This window comes from Portunus trituberculatus, chromosome 42 (genome assembly GCF_017591435.1).
Source record: "Portunus trituberculatus isolate SZX2019 chromosome 42, ASM1759143v1, whole genome shotgun sequence".
NCBI classification, from domain to species: domain Eukaryota; kingdom Metazoa; phylum Arthropoda; class Malacostraca; order Decapoda; family Portunidae; genus Portunus; species Portunus trituberculatus.
This window is the reverse complement of record NC_059296.1, coordinates 16,286,938-16,301,423: the sequence shown is the minus strand read 5'-3', so window position 1 is coordinate 16,301,423 and position 14,486 is coordinate 16,286,938. Positions and strand designations below refer to the sequence as shown.

The 14,486-nt window shown below is 36.8% G+C and overlaps 1 protein-coding gene across 1 annotated transcript in view; it reads right to left on the bottom strand.

Annotated features, from left to right (window-relative positions):
* The window catches only part of LOC123517297 (constitutive coactivator of PPAR-gamma-like protein 2), a 132,285-nt gene that overhangs the window by 72,716 nt on the left and 45,083 nt on the right, over positions 1 to 14,486 (bottom strand). The window contains 1 exon segment of the mRNA XM_045277242.1: positions 8,192 to 8,349. Coding sequence (XP_045133177.1) covers positions 8,192 to 8,349 — 158 coding nt within the window.

Sequence of the window (14,486 nt, the reverse complement as noted above, 5' to 3'; positions counted from 1 at the left end):
CGAGGCAAATGGGCAAGCCTCTTAATGTGTGGCCCCTGTTCACCTAGCAGTAAATAGGTATGGGATGTAACTCGAGGGGTTGTGGCCTCACTTTCCCGGTGTGTGGAGTGTGTTGTGGTTTCAGTCCTACCCGAAGATCGGTCTATGAGCTCTGAGCTCACTCCATAATGGGGAAGACTGGCTGGGTGACCAGCAGGCAACCGAGAGGGTGAAATACACAAAAAATGGTGACGCCATATAAGGCGGAAGTGTAAACAACAGCTTTGGATATACTGTTGAACCTCGATAACTTGGACCCCGATAACTCAGATTTTGCGATAAATTGAACTCTGAACTGAACTGTCGGCCCATTCTTTTTAAGATTTCTTCACTTTCCTGTATCTCGTTTTGTACTGACATTATCAAAAATCTAATTCCAACTAAAAATTGCATTTTAGTTGTAGTTTAAAATGATACCAAAGAAAAGTCAATTAGAGTTTATACCAATTTTGTGAAAATCTGTGGTGTAAAAAAATAAATAAATACATAAATGAAAAAACAATAAACAAAACATATTCCCTCCAAAAGATTTTTCATTATTTCATCCTTGTTTTGCAATTTGTATTCATTTGATTTGCATGAAATTTTCATTCATGATTGTGTATACAACAGTGACTTCCTGGAGCATAATAGGATGATAACACATCATATCCCTGCTTCTCTAGAAAATATTATTCACTCGTACATGAGGATTGGGAAGGCGCCATCCGCAATCTGCTGTTTTACTAATGAACTGGACATTCTATGAGTCATTATTAGTGTTGAATTGAAATAATGATACAATAAAGTATTTATTACTCATCTAGTCCAGCTTTATACTTGTCTCAACATAATCTTTTGTAATAGTTATTGTGAGTTATTTGACATATAGTTGTTATGTCAAAGGTAGTGAGAAAAAACAAGTGTTAGAAAAGATAATAGCAGTCTTATGATATAGAGTGATAGTAGAGAAGCATGGCAGTGAGGGAGGCATGGGGTGAGGTGTGAAGGTCTTGGAGGAGATAACACCTGTGACCAAGGGGAGAGGGGAGAGAGGAGAGGGGAGGCAAGGATTCAAGGTCCAGCTGTCTTCCAATATGTTTGTTTGTTTGTTTCTTGTTGTCTTCTCTTCTTCAAGTTTCTGATTCTAATTCTCATCAATTCATGCCTGTAAGGATGTAGAAAAGCTAAATGATGCACCTCCCCTCTTGACTCCTGGCCTGGTACTGTGTAAGGCTTAAGTCATGCTATGATGCAACTGCACAAGACATTTAAAAATGGCATCCTGATGAGCATGGTATTTAATGATAAAAAAAAACTACACTATCTGGTAATTTAGGGTTTGAAGGTTTCTGAGAGATAATAGTAATCCCAAAATTTTAAATACCATCAAAATTAGATAAATAATTCGTATCCACACCCCCTAAAATCTTAATTTTTGGGGGATAAGGGGAGGGGGGAATTCATGGCACTGTCCCCAAGAAACCGTCCCGCGCTTATCTTGATTCCCGGCTCCCCCTTCGCAACTCCTCCACCCAGCTGATTAGACGTCAAATATATATGAAGCCACGCTATTGGTCAGAGAAAGAGAGAGAGAGAGAGAGAGAGAGAGAGAGAGAGAGAGAGAGAGAGAGAGAGAGAGAGAGAGAGAGAGAGAGAGAGAGAGAGAGAGAGAGAGAGAGAGAGAGAGAGAGAGAGAGAGAGAGAGAGAGATATGAAAACCGAATGGGAGAGAATATGAAACCAAATAAGGAGAGAGAGAGAGAGAGAGAGAGAGAGAGAGAGAGAGAGAGAGAGAGAGAGAGAGAGAGAGAGAGAGAGAGAGAGAGAGAGAGAGAGAGAGAGAGAGAGAGAGAGAGAGAGAGAGAGAGAGAGAGAGAGAGAGAGAGAATATGGTTATTCTAGCGGGGAAAAATCACATTTGTCAAAAATGCTAAGAATATTTTTTCCTTGTAAAAGCATACTTCTTTGTGTTATTCTGAGTACAACGGTGTAGTTTTCAACATGTTATGACAGGAGGCGAGCGAGAAAAGATGCCACATACTTCCACTTGCCCCAGGACCAATAGTGAGGGGGAGAGATTCAAACGTTTAGCTCGGAAAAATCATGATTCCCGAAACGATCACCACATTATTAAAAAAGGAGATCCATGTTAACTTTAAAGAAGAGGGATATAATAGCTGAAGAGACAGGAAGGGAAAAAGGGGAAAAGTAGAGCTAATAATGGTTCATGATAATATATGTGTGGAGAAAATGCAATATGGTGATGATATGGTAGAAGTAAAGGGAGTAAAAAAAAAAAAAAAAAAAAAAAATCAGTTACATACTGTATGTACCACCTAAGACAAATACATGGAGAACTGAGGAACATAAGGTTATGCAAAGAGAGGTGATGAAGTGCCTAGATAATATGATATGAAGGGATGGAAGAATACTATTAGTAGGAGACTTTATCTGTAAAAGAATAAGCTGGAGAGAGATGGAAGTACGTAATGAGTAATGCTGGTCAATGAAGCGAGGAGGTGTTACAGTTGAAAATAGTAAATACAATGGATGAGTTGGTGGAAGAATCAATATCGTACAGAGGGGACAAAGCACCATTGTTGTTAGACGTAGTATTCGCAAAGAAGCCAGAGTCCCCTCCCACCATACAATACCTTAGTCCACTGGGAAGAAGTGATGATATAACATTAGTATTGGAAATGCAGGAAGAGGATGAGATAAGATACAGAGAAGACTACAAAAAAGAGAAATTAAATTATGCAAAAGCAGATTTTGAAAAGTTAAGAAAACTTTTTTTCTGATATTGAATGGAGGAAGGATAATACAGGGGAAATATGAAATATTCCTACAGAAATATAATGAAGGATTGAAGAAATACATACTTATATCTATACAGTAAAGGAAAATATACATGCTTCGTAAAATGCCAGATGTATAGGTGCTAAAAAAGCAAAAGATAAAGCTTGGAAGAACTAAAAAAGCAGAGTAATGAAAATAAGTAACAACAGTATAAAGATGCAGGAAATGAATATATTAGAGTAAGAAGAGAGGAAGAAAGAAACTATGAGAAAGATGTGGTGTGAAAAAGTGAAGATGAACCCAAGCTTTTCTACAAATTTATAAACAGTAAGATGAAGAATAAGGAAACAATAGGAAAAATAATTAAAGGAGGGAAGACATACCAAACGGCAAAGGAAATTAATGAAATAATGAATGAGAGCTTCAAAACTGTGTTCACTGAAGAAGAGGAATTTGCAGAACCAAATAGGACATTGCATTGCCAAGGATTGCAGGAAATCATAGTGCACAAAGAGGATATTGGAAGACTACTATATAATTTGGATGTCAGAAAAGCAATGGGGCTAGATGGTATATCACACTGGGCACTAAAAGAATGTAAAGAGGAGCTGTTAGATCCAATTTGGGAAACAGTCATAAGTTCGTTAAAAGAAGCGAGAGTACCACTAGAATGGAAGAGAGCCAACATGATCTCAATATTCAAAGGAAGAAAGTCACATGAGCCATTAAATACCAGACCAGTGTCACTTACAAGTGTTGTAGGGAAGATATGTGAAATTATTATTAAAGAAAAATGTGTTAAGTATCTGGAAGAACAAGAAGTTATATCAAACAGACAATTTGGGTTCAGGACAGGAGGATCATGTGTGTTGAACTTATTAAGTTTCTACTCAAGAGTAATAAGACTGGAGAGCAGAGATGGATGGGTGGACACGGTATACCTGAACATAAAAAGTGTCTTTTGATAAAGTCCCTCACGGCAGACTACTTTGGAAGTTAGAAAGCATAGGAGGACTGAGAGGAACTTTGTTTGATTAGATAAGGAATTACTTGAAGGACAGAGAAAAATTTCAAACTTATTAAGTTTCTACTCAAGAGTGATAGAAGGACAGGAGAGCAGAGATGCATGGGTGGGCACGCTATACCTGAACATGAAAAAAAAGGTTTTTGATAGTTCCTAATGGCAGACTACTTTGGAAGTTAGAGAGCTTAGGAAGACTGAGAGGAACTTTGTTAGATTGGATAAGAAATTACTTGAGGGCCAGAGAGATGAGAACTGTGGTCAGAGATTCATACTAATCTTGAGGTAAAGTAACAAGTGGAGTGCCACAAGGGTCGGTGTTAGACCTCATTATGTTCCAGGTATATGTAAATGATGTACAAAATGGGATAAACAGTTATATTAATTTGTTTGCTGATGATGCAAACTTACTAAGAATAATCAAAGCCTGAGAGGATTCTTTGCTCCTGCAGAAAGATATAAACAAAAGAAAGGGAAATTAGAGTTCAATGCCAAGAAATATCACGTAATGGAATTGGGAAAGAATAAGAGAAGACCAGTATGGAAATATCTGATGGGAGAGGAACAAATAATGAAGACTAAAGAGGAAAAGATCTGGAGGTGATTATACAGGAAAATCTGAATCTCGAAAAACACATAAATAAAATGTTTGGATTAGCATATAAAATGGTGACTAATATTAGTGGCACTTCAATTCATGATGTAAAAAATTCTTACAAGCATGATATGTCCAAAGCTGGAATATGCAGCAGTGGTGTGGTCAATGAGCTTGAAAAGATATAAGAAGATTAGAACGGATCCAGAAGATAGCTACAAAAGTGGTGCTGAAACTAAAGGACTAAAGGACCTAACATATGAAGGAAATAGGACTGCCAACCTTACAAAATAGAAGACCTAACAACAATGTATAAAATAGTAAATGGCATTGAAAAAATAGACAAGGTGCTGGTGACAGAAGCTAGAAAGACAAGAGGACATGTAAAGATTAGGATGAGGCAGTACATGAAGGATATTGGAAAATACAGTTTTCCATATACAATGGTGGAAAAGCGGAATGCATCGTGTGATGAAGTTGTTACAGCACATAATATGCATAACTTTAAATAAAAATTGGATAAATGGAGACATGGAGACAGGACACTATGAGCCCTGCTTGAACCCTGTACAATACAACTAGGTAAACACACACACACACACACACACACACACACACACACACACACACACACACACACACACACATGGAAAATATGTACATAGTAAACACAAAAACACAAACACATACACACACACTGAAAATACGTCTCGTATGCACAAAAAAAAACTGAGGTAGATACTGCCTCTTGGTTGCTGTTAGCTATGTAAACAATGCTGTGGTACTTGAGCTGTTTTGTGTGTCAAACAGCTCAGACAAGTCAAGTGACACAGACAATATAAGAGCTATAAGGGATATTTTAGCTGCTGTATCAGCCTAGTGACTTAACATTACTCAATCAAAAGGGTAAAAAATGCCTACCAGTGCTATCGTAGTAACGTTAAAAATCAATAATAATAATAAACAAATAAATAAATACAGTGGTACCTTGAGATACAAGCTGCCTGAGATATGAGTGTTTTTTGAGATATGAGCTATGATTTGGTAATTTTTTTTATTTTGAGATATGAGCAAAATTTTGTTATGAGTCATACTTGGGGATGTTGCCATTATAGTCAGCAGCTCGACACATCAGTCCAGCCTCAGCTGAGCTAGTATCTACATGTTTCCCATGGATCTCATGCACTATGATTGTTCTTTCATCATTTTCACACCATTTACTGACCTTTCTCTTTATTTTTGTCTTACGATAGCACAGTTTTAATTCATGTTAATGTTTACCTGTGAATGATGCCTGCATCCTTTCCTCCCTCCCTTCTCTTCCACCATTTACCATTTTTTTTTCTTTATGCAGGAAGGGCAACTGGACAATGGCAACAAAAAATAGAAAGAAAAGGCCCACTGCATTACCAGTTCCCTTAAAAGTCTACTGAGTTATCCAAAATTCATGGACAAATGTCTTGAGACCTTCCTCTTAAAAGAAGTCAAGTTGTAGGAAGATGGAAATACAAAAGCAGGCAGGATTTTCAGAGTTTACCAGAGAGAGGTATGAATGATTGAGAATACTGGTTAACTCTTACATTAGAGAGTTGGACAGAATAGGGGTAAGAGGAAGAAGAAAGCCTTGTGCAGCGAGGCCACAGGAGAAGGGGTGGCATGCATTTAGCAAGATCAGTGGAGCAGTTAGCATGAAAATACAGTCAACCCTCGGCTATCACGACTTCAGCTATCGCGTTGTATTGCTATTGCTATCTCACTCTTTTTTTTCCTTTCTGTCTTTCCCTCTCTCAAGCACATCTTTTCCTTTCCCCCTCTCTCCTTCTTGTATTATAGGTGTCTTTATTTATGACTGTTGGAAATTATAAGGCAGATTTGTTTGGCCATTCATCGACTTATGTAATGGAGCAGGCTTTCTACACCACAAAGAACAATTCTCCCATCGTCATGCCTCTTAGAGGCTAATCAGAGATATTGTTGTACAAATATTACAAAAATGTTATAGATTCTGAAAAAGGAATCTTCCTAGTCTGAGCCTAGAAAAAAAAAAAAAAAAAAAAAAAAAAAAAAAAAAAAGTCCATCTCTGCCTAATTTTATTATATAATGCTTTTTGTAATAAAATAAGTAGTACTGCACCAATACCCATATAAATAACATTCACTTAATTTTCAGGCAAGTAGATCTAGATCATCAGAAGGAAAGCATGGAATACTGGAGCATAAATTCTGTTAACTGGAATAGTTGTCTGAGAAGTTTCTCTGAGGACTTAAAATCTTCATAAGCATCTTGATTTATTAAAGTTGAATTTCTGGTTGGAAAAAAGTCCTTATTTTGAAAAACAAAAGAGAAATTCATATTTATAAATATGTAATAAATCTTTAAAGACGTATCTCAAAAAAAAAAAAAAAAAAAAAAAAAAAAAAAAAGGAAGGAAATTCAAGAATGAATAGTTTTCTGAATAATGAATTCCAATTTCTAAGAACTGAAAACTGTACAGATTCTGAGGATGTATTTTGAGTTGTTGGAAACAGTAATTATCCTCCAACCATAACAATCAGGACAAGAACACTAACAAAAATCACAAAGTGTATCCAGGAAGGACAGTATTGTTAAATACTAGTGCTTTATAAAGCAAGGTGGAATGCATACTGTGAGTAACAAACAAACATTGCGAAGTGCTGCATGCCACAAAGGGTTGTAACCATCACATGGCAATTCATTGGTAAAGTTCATCAGTAAAAGGTGTTAACAGAAAAATTATTTTTTTGAGTGAATGAATGAACATTAGTTGGGCAATACTTGTCTCTATTTCATCTCAAAAGACTGAGTACTATTACAATATATGAAATGCATAACAGTTTTTATGCTTATATAATAATAATCTTGCAAACATAATTAATTATCTGAGAAAATATTTGCATAGCAAAAGGGAAGATTGAGATGCTTTCACACCATAATGCATCCCTCTATTTTGAAAGCATAAAAGGTGCAACTTCTAAAAAAAAAAAACTAATTACTGGTGAGCTTCTTTAAAAGTTTTCATGCAAATGAACTGCTTAACTTAAATAAGTATGTAAATGATTTTAATTTTGACACTGAGAGCAGTTTCTAACTGTAGTCATAGTTTATCAATAATTACATGCACAATTCTGCATATATAATTTTGTCAAACTGCCATCACACCTTTGAAATGAGAAATAGTTGTGAAAACAGAGCACAGTGCAGTATGTGGATTATATTACATTTTACAAAGACCTTTTGTAACCCTGCCATTCAGCACCAATTTCAAATGCTGGTTCAATTTCAAATGCTGGTTGAAGTCCAAGAATGAGTACTGTGTAATAGTAGACTACAGTATTTCACTTCCCATGGGTAATCATGACGGTGGTTGTTGTGTTTGTGGCATTAATGTTGACAGAGAGAGAGAGAGAGAGAGAGAGAGAGAGAGAGAGAGAGAGAGAGAGAGAGAGAGAGAGAGAGAGAGAGAGAGAGAGAGAGAGAGAGAGAGAGAGAGAGAGAGAGAGAGAGAGAGCAAAAGAAACTACTTGTGGATGAAAATAACTTTGCCATTTGATGCTAACCAAGATCAGTTTTAAAAATTATTATGAAATAGTGAAACTTCAAGTAAAATACTATTACACACTTACTGTTATATCTACAAGAGATAACACTGGTTACTGTCATGTCCAGTGATTAGCTGGTTGAAGGAGCAGAAACTAATGAGAACCAGATGAACACTGGGCATGAGGCAACTCACTGAAGTGTGGTTGGAGCGGTACACCTGAGCTGCCCATGACACATCAGGGGTAAGGCGATAAGGAGAGGCAGCTGAGCTATTGCTGGACGAAGAGGAGGATGACAACAGGAGCGAAGCACCAGGAGAGCCTGAAGCAGTTGACCCCAGACAACCGCCACCTGCAGTACCTCAAACTTAGCTTATTTGACATCAAGAATATTTTCATTACAGTTATGATGTTTTTATTAATATGTTGTAGTTTTCCTACTGAAAACTTAGTCTAATTTACGGAAAACTTGGATGCGAGTTTAAAAAAATATAGTTAAAAAAAAAAAAGCTATATTTTCTTAAACAAAGCAAACCACCAAACACATACTTATATGACATGCTAAAAGTCTCCTTGAACTGCATGTACAGGCAATTCCTGTTTTGGTTACTTTAAGACAAAATATATGACAAACATTGAAACTTTCAAGCTTGATAAACAAGCCAGTTCCATGAAAAGAATTAACACCTAATCAGCATCACAGCTTCAAACTTTTATAAACAAGCTGGTGAAATGAAATTAAGAACATCAACGGTTCTAACATATCATAAAAAGGTAAGGATTTATTTCTGAAAATATAACCTTACTTATGAGATATAACTGGGATAAAAATGTACTTTATTTCAAGTTGATACGAAAAAATGAAAACTAATGTTTCATAATGCATTTGAAATTAAATAAGTGTACAGTCATTCCCCGACATTCAAGAGAGAGAGAGAGAGAGAGAGAGAGAGAGAGAGAGAGAGAGAGAGAGAGAGAGAGAGAGAGAGAGAGAATTTCAGTGAGGAAAAGATGATGAGGTTTAGCAGGAGAGGTGGTGTTCAATAAATTCAAAATTAGACCTAAGACCACAAATGTTGCAGAAGTTAATGAAAAAAAATTGAGAGGTGTTAAGACATTTTGGATCAACACCAACAGAGCAGTCCGACCTGGGGACATTTAATTACTTAGAATATCAACTCCTTTAGCACTAACTGAATTGGATCCAACTATGCAAAGGCACAGAAGCCTAAACATCAAGATTGTGATTTTTTTTTTTTAGAAATATCTGATTTACAAGTCTCCAGTTTCTCCCCTACCAGGTGACAATTTGAAAGTCCAACACAAAGGTGAGTGAATGCAGCTGACTTTTGCTGCTCCTTTGTCCACACAGCATAAAGCTGCAAGTGTCAGGAACTGAGACCCAGTCAGGAATGTATAGCAAGTTGCTTACCATACACAGCGAGTCGAGTTTCAGTGGTTACTTAACCACACTATGAGCTCCAGTAACCTCTAAGTTGTTTTCAAAGATTTATATCAAACTTCAATTTTATATAAATGGGTCTCTGCTGTTCAGAGAATAATGAAGCAATGCTTCAACAAAAAAAAGTGACTATAAAGACCAGAAAAATGGAAACAATGTTAGAAAATAGAAAATGTAGTGGTGAAGCCTACACATGAAAAAAAAGAAGCTATAAATATAAATTATGTGAAAACAGTCCTTCTTGGAGTATTGAACATTTATGTAATTTGTCAAAGGATAATTATATTTGGTCAATTTGCAGTTTCACCAAACTATGGAATCTGTCATGTGGTGAGAAATGTAGTGAAATGATTGATAGTATATGTCATTTCCATCACAAATTAATATTTTTCATAGGACTTTTTTTTAATTCAAACTTATGCCTACCTCTCATTCCCAACAATATTTGGGGACCTGTGGGAAATCAGTGCTTTTGGTTGGGAGCATTAAATTGAGTTATGTTTATGTGTATTACAAAAGATGTCGGAAACCAACAAAATTACATAAAAAAACTAAAAATACTTTGAAGCTGGAGGCGTCAGCTGGATGCAGTGTGCTTTGTTTACATAGAACAGCGTTGCCAATACTACACTTCTGGCTGTATCCATTACACCACTGCCCCCAAGTGATACTAAACCAAACACAATCTAACCTAACCTAGCATAGCTACTGTAACCTAACCATGCTATTGGTCAGAGAGGTTCTGAGGAAGATGTATCAGTGGTGCCTGTCACCTCAACTAGGTTATGTTAGCTAGGCTAGGTAAGGTTAGTTCTGGTTATCATATTTTCATTTCCCTGTCATGTCAGCTGAGTGAAAGAGCTGCGAAGGGGGAGTTGGGATACAAGGAGAGTTGGAGGGACAACTTCATTAGGACAGTGCACCAAATCTAACATAAAAGACTAGTTTATTATGTTGGATTTAGTTATTAACCCTTGGGGATGTCAGGGGGTGCTGTGCCTCCCAAGCAAAAAAGTTTTAAGGTTGAGTTTGTTTAGTATCCTTGGGGGAGCAGTGGGGTAACGGATGCAGCCAGAAGCATAGTATTAGCAATGCTCTTCTATGTAAACAAAGCATGCTGCATCCAGTTGACACCTCCACCTTCAAAGTATTTTCTTATGTGATTTTGTTGATTTCCGACATCTTTTGCAATACACATAAACATAACTCAATTTAATGCTCCCTACTCAAAAACCTCAATTTCCCACAGGTCCCCCAAGATTGTTGGGAATGAGAGAAAGGCATAAGTTTGAGTGTAAAAAAGTCGTAACTCGAAAAATATTAATTTATGATGGAAATGACAAATACTATCAATCATTTCATTACATTTCTCACCAGAAAAATGTAGGCCACATGACAGACTCTATGACAGAGTGAAATTGCAAACTGACCTTTTTATACATTGTTTTAAATATATATATATATATATATATATATATATATATATATATATATATATATATATATATATATATATATATATATATATACAGTGGTACTACGACATACAAATTTAATTCGTTCCGTGATGATCGTTGTATATATATATAAAAAAAATCATATCAAATAAATTTTTTCCATAGAAATTAATGGAAATAGAATTAATTCGTTCTTGTGATATGACTTTACCCCCCCAAAAAAATTAACATGCTTTAAATACCAACCAAATATAGATTTAATATAAGATAAATAAAATTTTTATTGTATGCATGATATAAATGAACTATATTGCCCAAAATAACAACTTAACCTGCAAAACTTGGGACACATCGATAGACGTTCATCACACAAGACTCGGAGCACGTCGATAGATGTTTAGGCTTTTTACGGCTATATTTTGGCTATTTTCTTTACGTTTTCTTTGCTTGTGAGCTGGCAACACTCATCAGGAGTAAACATATGCTCTATGTCATTGTGTCAGCAACAATGCATGGTGGGGGCAACAGTGATTTCACTGTGTCTGATTCCATGGTATTTCATTACTAATTCACTATCACTCAGTGCCACAGAGTCCAGGTTATCCTCATGACATGAGCGTATATGAATACTAAGATATGATATCCATTATAGGAGGCAATAGAGGGGTGGAAACATAAATTTTGTGGTGAAAGACAACACGCAGGCTGAAAGGGTCACAAGAAGAAGAAGTGGCCAAGTCACTATGAGTCTCCGCCTCGTCTGTGGGCGATCTCATCTCTGCTTTATTTTCTGGTATTCCACGTAAGATTTCACTTTTATGCATTACAAAACAATCCTTTCTTGGGGGGAATGTTTATAAAAAGCTAAAAAAAAAAAAAAAAAAAAAAAAATCTTTACCCATGTGGTACATTGGGGACCAGCCCAGAACGCATCCCCGCTATTTCCATTATTTCCTATGGGAAAATTACGTCCGCTTAACAAATTTCTGCTCTACGAACAGTTTTAACACCCCCTGTCCTGTTAGTTGAGCGGAGTATTGCTTTATATATTTATATATATATATATATATATATATATATATATATATATATATATATATATATATATATATATATATATATATATATACACACACACACACACACACACACACACACACACACACACACACAAGGCGTAGTGCCCCAAGACTGGAAAAGAGCTAACATTGTCCCAATCTATAAATCAGGTAACAAGAGAGACCCATTGAACTATAGACCAGTGTCACTTACAAGTGTGGTAGCTAAGATGTGTGAGAGGGTGGTGAAGACTAGATGGACAGACTTCTTGGAGAAAAATGACATACTTTGTGAGTGTCAATTTGGTTTTAGGAAAGGGCGTTCATGCACGACAAACCTGATATGTTACTATTCGAGGGTGATAGATGTAATACAGGAAAGAGATGGTTGGGCTGATGGAATATATCTGGATTTAAAAAAGGCCTTTGATAAGGTACCACACCAGAGACTGATCTGGAAACTTGAAATGGTAGGAGGAGTGCATGGCAGTTTACTAAAATGGATGGAAGACTTTTGGTAGGAAGAGAAATGAGAACAATAATTAAGGACAGACCATCAGAATGGGGATTGGTGGAGAGTGGAGTTCCACAGGGATCAGTGTTGGCACCAGTAATGTTCGCAGTCTACATAAATGACATGGTGGATGGGGTGTCCAGTTATGTGAGCCTATTTGCAGGCGATGCAAAATTGTTACGAAAAGTGAGATGTGACAAAGATTGCGAACTACTCCAGGAAGACTTGGACAGAATATGGAAATGGAGCTGTACATGGCAAATGGAGTTCAACACGACAAAATGCAAGAAAATAGAGTTTGGCAAGAGTGAAAGAAGAATCAGGAGTATGTACAAGATAGGAAATGAAGACATAAAACCAGTCATGAAGAAAAAGACCTTGGGGTGACAATTACCAATGACCTATCGCCAGAGAGACATATAAACAAAATAATTGGAGAAGTATTGAACTTATTGAGGAACATAAGAGTGGCGTTCGTATATCTAGATGAAGAAATGATGAAGAAAATAATTACTGCAATGATAAGACCGAGGCTTGAATATGCAACAATACAGTGGGCTCGAACTTAAAGAAACACATAAGGAAACTAGAGAAAGTACAGAGGGCTGCAACGAAAATGGTGCCTGACTTAAGAGATTTGACTTATGAAGACAGACTGAAAAGAATGCAACTTCCAACCCTGGAAAACAGAAGAAAGGGAGACCTGATAGCAATATACAGAGTGATGATTGGCATGGAAAAATGGATAGGGAAGATCTGTGTATGTGGAATGGAAGAATGTCGAGAGGGCATGGGAAAAACTAAAATGGCCACTTATAGGAGAGATGTGAAAAATATAGCTTCCCTCATAGAAGGGTGGAAGCATGGAATAGTTTAGACGTGGAAGTGGTCAACGCAAGGAATATTCATGATTTTAAGAAAAAGCTGGACATTAATAGATATGGAGACGGGACAACACGAGCATAGCTCTTTTCCCGTATGTTACAATTAGGTAAATACAATTAGGTAAATACACATACCACACCAGAGACTGATCTGGAAACTTGAAATGGTAGGAGGAGTGCATGGCAGTTTGCTGAAATGGATGGAAGACTTTTTGGTGGGAAGAGAAATGAGAACAATAATTAAGGACAGACCATCAGAGTGGGGCTTGGTGGAGAGTGGAGTCCCACAGGGATCGGTGTTGGCACCAGTAATGTTTGTGGTCTATATAAATGACATGGTGGATGGGGTGTCCAGTTATGTGAGCCTATTTGCAGACGATGCAAAATTGTTAAGGAAAGTGAGATGTGCCAAAGATTGCAAATTACTTCAGGAAGACTTGGACAGAATATGGAAATGGAGCTGTACATGGCAAATGGAGTTCAACACAACAAAATGCAAGAAATTAGAGTTTGGCAAGAGTGAAAGAAGAATCAGGGGTATGTACAAGATAGGAAATGAAGACATAAAAACCAGTAATGAAGAAAAAGATCTCGGGGTGACAATTACCAATGACCTATCGCCAGAGAGACATATAAACAAAATAATTGGAGAAGTATTGAACTTATTGAGGAACATAAGAGTGGCGTTCGTATATTTAGATGAGGAAATGATGAAGAAAATAATTACTGCAATGATAAGACCAAGGCTTGAATATGCAACAATACAGTGGGCTCCAAACTTGAAGAAACACATAAGAAAATTAGAGAAAGTACAGAGGGCTGCAACAAAAATGGTGCCTGACTTGAGAGATTTGACTTATGAGGACAGACTGAACAGGATGCAACTTCCGACCCTGGAAAACAGAAGAGAGAGGGGAGACCTGATAGCGATATACAGAGTGATGAATGGCATGGAAAAAATGGACAGGGAAGATCTGTGTATGTGGAATGAAAGAGTGTCGAGAGGGCATGGAAAAAAACTAAAGATGGCCACTTATAGGAGAGATGTGAAAAAATATAGCTTCCCTCATAGAAGTGTGGAAGCATGGAATAGTTTGGATGTGGAAGTGGTCAA